Here is a 3,975-nt window from a genome sequence, read left to right on the forward strand (position 1 = left end):
TGGTGAACTTGAACACTGGCACTCCATCCTTCTCAGCCTCCAGGCCTGTGGGACAAGGAGTGAGAAACCATCCTTTCCTTGCACCCACCCACATATGGCCACCTCTGCCTTCCCAGCCAAGTGACTCCTGCACCTTCTCTCCAGGACTGTCCTTTACACCCTTCCTACTGCCTAGCCAGGCTCCATTGGGCAGCACAGAGGGGACAGCACTAGCCAAGGGTGAAGTTTCAGGAACTGCTTTGTCTGCACTGACTTCTGCTGACCACCAAGATGTCCAAGTGCCTCCCTCTCCCAGATTCCTGCCTGACCCCCAGTGGCTGACCTCTTGCCCTCTTCCACTCCCATAGCCTCACCATACCCATCACCAAGTTACTATTTCTCCACCCTTCTCTCTCTGGGATGGGGTTTAAGACCCTGCAAACTGCATAAGCACTGCCAATGAGGAGTGCTGGAGGGACACTGACAGGCTGGAGGGGGAGAAGGAAGAGAAGAGTGGAGAAGGGGCTTGCTTATTTCTGTGAGCTTCTGTTCTGTGAATATACCCCAGCCTCACTTCTTCACTCCAGAGCAATAGTTGAGTCAGTCTGCAGTTTTCCCAATATCTGCAGAAATAGCTTCAGTGCATAAAACCCCCTCCCACTGGTGTTTGCACTCCAAGGTCTAGGTTCCAGCCTTCACATTCCTTCTTCTGCTCTGTTACCAGCACCCTTGGTAAGCATGCTCTCCTCACAGGTCTGAATTACAGGCTTCCAAACTACAAAGTTTTAGAAGGTATAGCTTTTTGCCCTCAACTTCCCCAGCCTTAGAGGTGGCAGCTGCCTCCTGCAGTCACTACCCTGGTTCCTTCAAGTTCTCTGTTGCTTGCCCCACTTTAGAACCTACCAGACACTTCTTTGTACTTGGCTCTCTGTTAGCACACCCAGTGTCTGGCCCCTGACTGGACCCAACCCACCCTCTAGCCCCCTCTGCCTTTGTACCTTGGTATCCAGGGGTGTTGAGAGAGAGTTAGATCAGTGTGAGCAGACTGGACTATGCTTGCAAAAGCTGTTGCCACTGTGACCAACGGAATACTTCTGCAAAACGTCTGAGGTAAGTTCAAGTAGCAGCCCCAACCAGGCTAGGTGCAGGTCCAAGCTCAGATGCTGGTATCAGCAGTCACTTGGTGGCTGAGGGCTGGGCTCAGGCTATGTCATTGGTCACACTGGACTCAGATCTAAGACTGAGGCCTGGCTGGCATCACGGTGGTACTAAAGCTGAGTCCAAGGTCAGCCTGCATTGACGTCTGGGGAGACTCACAACTCCTTATGAACAAAGGCCTTATGTCTACCATAAGGCCTCTTTTCTAAGCCTGGCCCCATAGTCTGTGTCCATCAGGAGGGTCTCCACATTCTACCATGATGCTGAAGTTCTCAGCTCAGCCAGTGATTCTCAAATCGTGCTTCTCCTAGAGCCAGAGGCATCAGCATTGCCTGGGAACTTGTTAGCAATATAAATTCTCAGACCCCATTCCATTACTCTGAACAGAAACTCCCAGGCTGGGGCCCAGCACTTTGTGTACCAGGTCCTCCCACTGGTGGGGACACAGTGAATACTGCTTGGCATCCCTTTCAAGGCCTGGATGCTAGGATCAGAGAAACTTGGAGTTGTCAGATAATAGGGCCCTGGGTATAGGCTAAGCTTTTCCAAGGCCCTTTTCCAGGATGTAAACTCTACTCCATGATCAGTTGGGAAGGAGCTCTCCACTTTGTTTCAGAAAAGCCAGGCAGCCAATTAGTACCTGAGCAGGATTCAGAGTGAACCATGTATGATTGCCTTTGGTCAAGAATATCCACAGCCCCACAACTTGATCCTGCAGGCTTCTTCTCCCATCCATTGCTACCCACATTCCTAGACATACCCTCTCCCTGTTCCTAGACTACCCACTCACCAAGGGGATCCGCCTTTCCATTCTTGTCTGGGACAGTGAACACCCCTACGATCTCATGACCCTCCTTCTTCAAGTGGCAGTAAACTTCCTGGCCAAACAGGCTCTGTCCAATCACTGCAATCTTCATGGCAGCAAGGCTAGGTCAGAAGGACCTGGGGAAGGAATAAGGTTGTAGCATTAGGCAGGGCTCGATGGCCTCAAGGACACTGGCCCTGATCCAAGTTGGGCAGCTGTATAGTGCCTTGCCTGCCTGCCCCTACCCCACCCTCTCAGCTCCCTTCTGGGGCTCCTTAGTGGCAGGCAACTGCAAAGAGGCTGCCATCGTGAAAGGACCAGAGGAAAAGGTTCCACAAAGGAGGGATTTTAGATACCATTGTAGGTGAGTCACACGGAGACTGTAGAATTAGAGGTTTCTCCTTGAAACCCTCCAAATTGGCATGGAACGCTGGATGTCAAGTTTTCTAGGTGTATTTGAGTATATTTCTTTAACTAACCAGTCTATGACCTCGGTCAAGTCACATCAAGCCTCAGTTTCCTCATTTGTCAATGAGAAAGATTTCACTTGCCTCACATGGCTTTCAGCCTACAAGTGAGGTATATTCCCCTGAGCCAGAAAGCAGCAAGGGGGCCCGGTCCGAGGGCCTATCTACCTCAGCCTTATAGAAAAGGATGTTTGATGGACAGGCCCTGAGGACTGAAGGTAGGGGTGGGAATTGGGAGTCGGGGGGCGGGGGAGTGGGGTGCCACTGGGCTGGCTGAGAAAAGATATGTAGAATGATGTGTGGCTAGATCATGCAAGTTTCTCCAATGTTTGCTCATTCCTCCACCATGCTCACATCTGTAAAACCTATTTGCCTGATACATTTCTTTGAATTGTCCATTTACAAAAATATACATATTTTTTGTAAAATTTTGTTGAAGTTACATGCCTTATACATACAGAAAAATGTACAAATCATAGGTATGTAGCTCAATAATTTTTTACCAACTGAACACACCTTCATAATCAGCAATCAGATAAAGAATTACTTCAGAAGCCCCCCCTGAGCCTATTCCGGTAACTATACTCCATTAAGAGTAACTGGACTTTTAATGTTTTGCCTGTTTTTAAAATATATATATTCCATTTACAAAAATGCAATCATTCATTGTAACATTTTGTGGATTTCCCCCCTCAACATTATCTATATTGTACTATGATCATTCTCGTTGCTGCATAGTATTTCATTATGTGAAAAACAAAACAAAACAAAACATTTATTTATCCACTCTGTTGTTGACTGGAATTTAGGAAGTTCCCAGTTTGAGGCTATTACCAGTATGGATGCTATAAAGATTCTGGGGCATGGTTCTTACTGTATATAAGTACACATTTCTGTAGGGTATGTACCTAGTAGTGGAATTCCTGGGTCACAGCTATGAAAATGTTCAGCCTTAGCAGATTCTGCCAGTTTTCCCAAGTGATCGTACCAATTACCATTTCTATGTGCTCTGCATCATGGCCTTCTGCCTTTTCGTTTCAGCTATTTTGCTAAATCATTGAGGTTTTAATTTGTAATTCCCTGATGACTAATGAAGTTGAACACCTTTTTCTATGTATATTGGCCATTTGTATATCTTTTTGTGGATATTGACTCTTTGAGTCTTTTTTGTTTATTATTTTCATTGGGTGGTCTTTTCTTTACAATTTGCAAGAAGTTTTTTTTTTCAAAAAAAAAAAAAAGTCTAGACTACAAGTCCTTTGTGCGTTGTGCTAGGCCAGGCCCCAGAGGACTGGGAGGCTTTCCCATCCCACCCCACCTGGCCTGCCCTACCTCCCAGGAGCCAAAGGTCCCAGGACTGAACTTTGCCTGGGCTTCATGGACAGGAGTTCTGGTCTTCCCCCCAGCACACCCACCCTGCACTGGGCTGGGAGCTGGGCAGGGCTTGGATATCGGGTGTTGGGGCAGGGGCTGGCCCCAGGATCCACCCAGGACCGCTAAGACACAGGCTCCAGGAGGGGCCTATGCCTCACAATAAAGCACAGATGACGTTTGCCTCGGTGGGGA

The 3,975-nt window shown here is 47.9% G+C and overlaps 1 protein-coding gene across 1 annotated transcript in view; it reads right to left on the minus strand.

The window, feature by feature from the left end:
* The window catches only part of ALDH1L1 (aldehyde dehydrogenase 1 family member L1), a 72,430-nt gene that overhangs the window by 56,595 nt on the left and 11,860 nt on the right, over positions 1-3,975 (minus strand). The window contains 2 exon segments of the mRNA XM_006911431.2: positions 1-45; positions 1,928-2,079. The exon segment at positions 1-45 is cut by the window's left edge and continues 8 nt beyond it. Of these exon segments, the coding sequence (XP_006911493.1) occupies positions 1-45; positions 1,928-2,054 (172 nt within the window). The 5' untranslated portion in view covers positions 2,055-2,079.

Source organism: Pteropus alecto, unplaced genomic scaffold (assembly GCF_000325575.1).
Source record: "Pteropus alecto unplaced genomic scaffold, ASM32557v1 scaffold124, whole genome shotgun sequence".
NCBI lineage: Eukaryota > Metazoa > Chordata > Mammalia > Chiroptera > Pteropodidae > Pteropus > Pteropus alecto.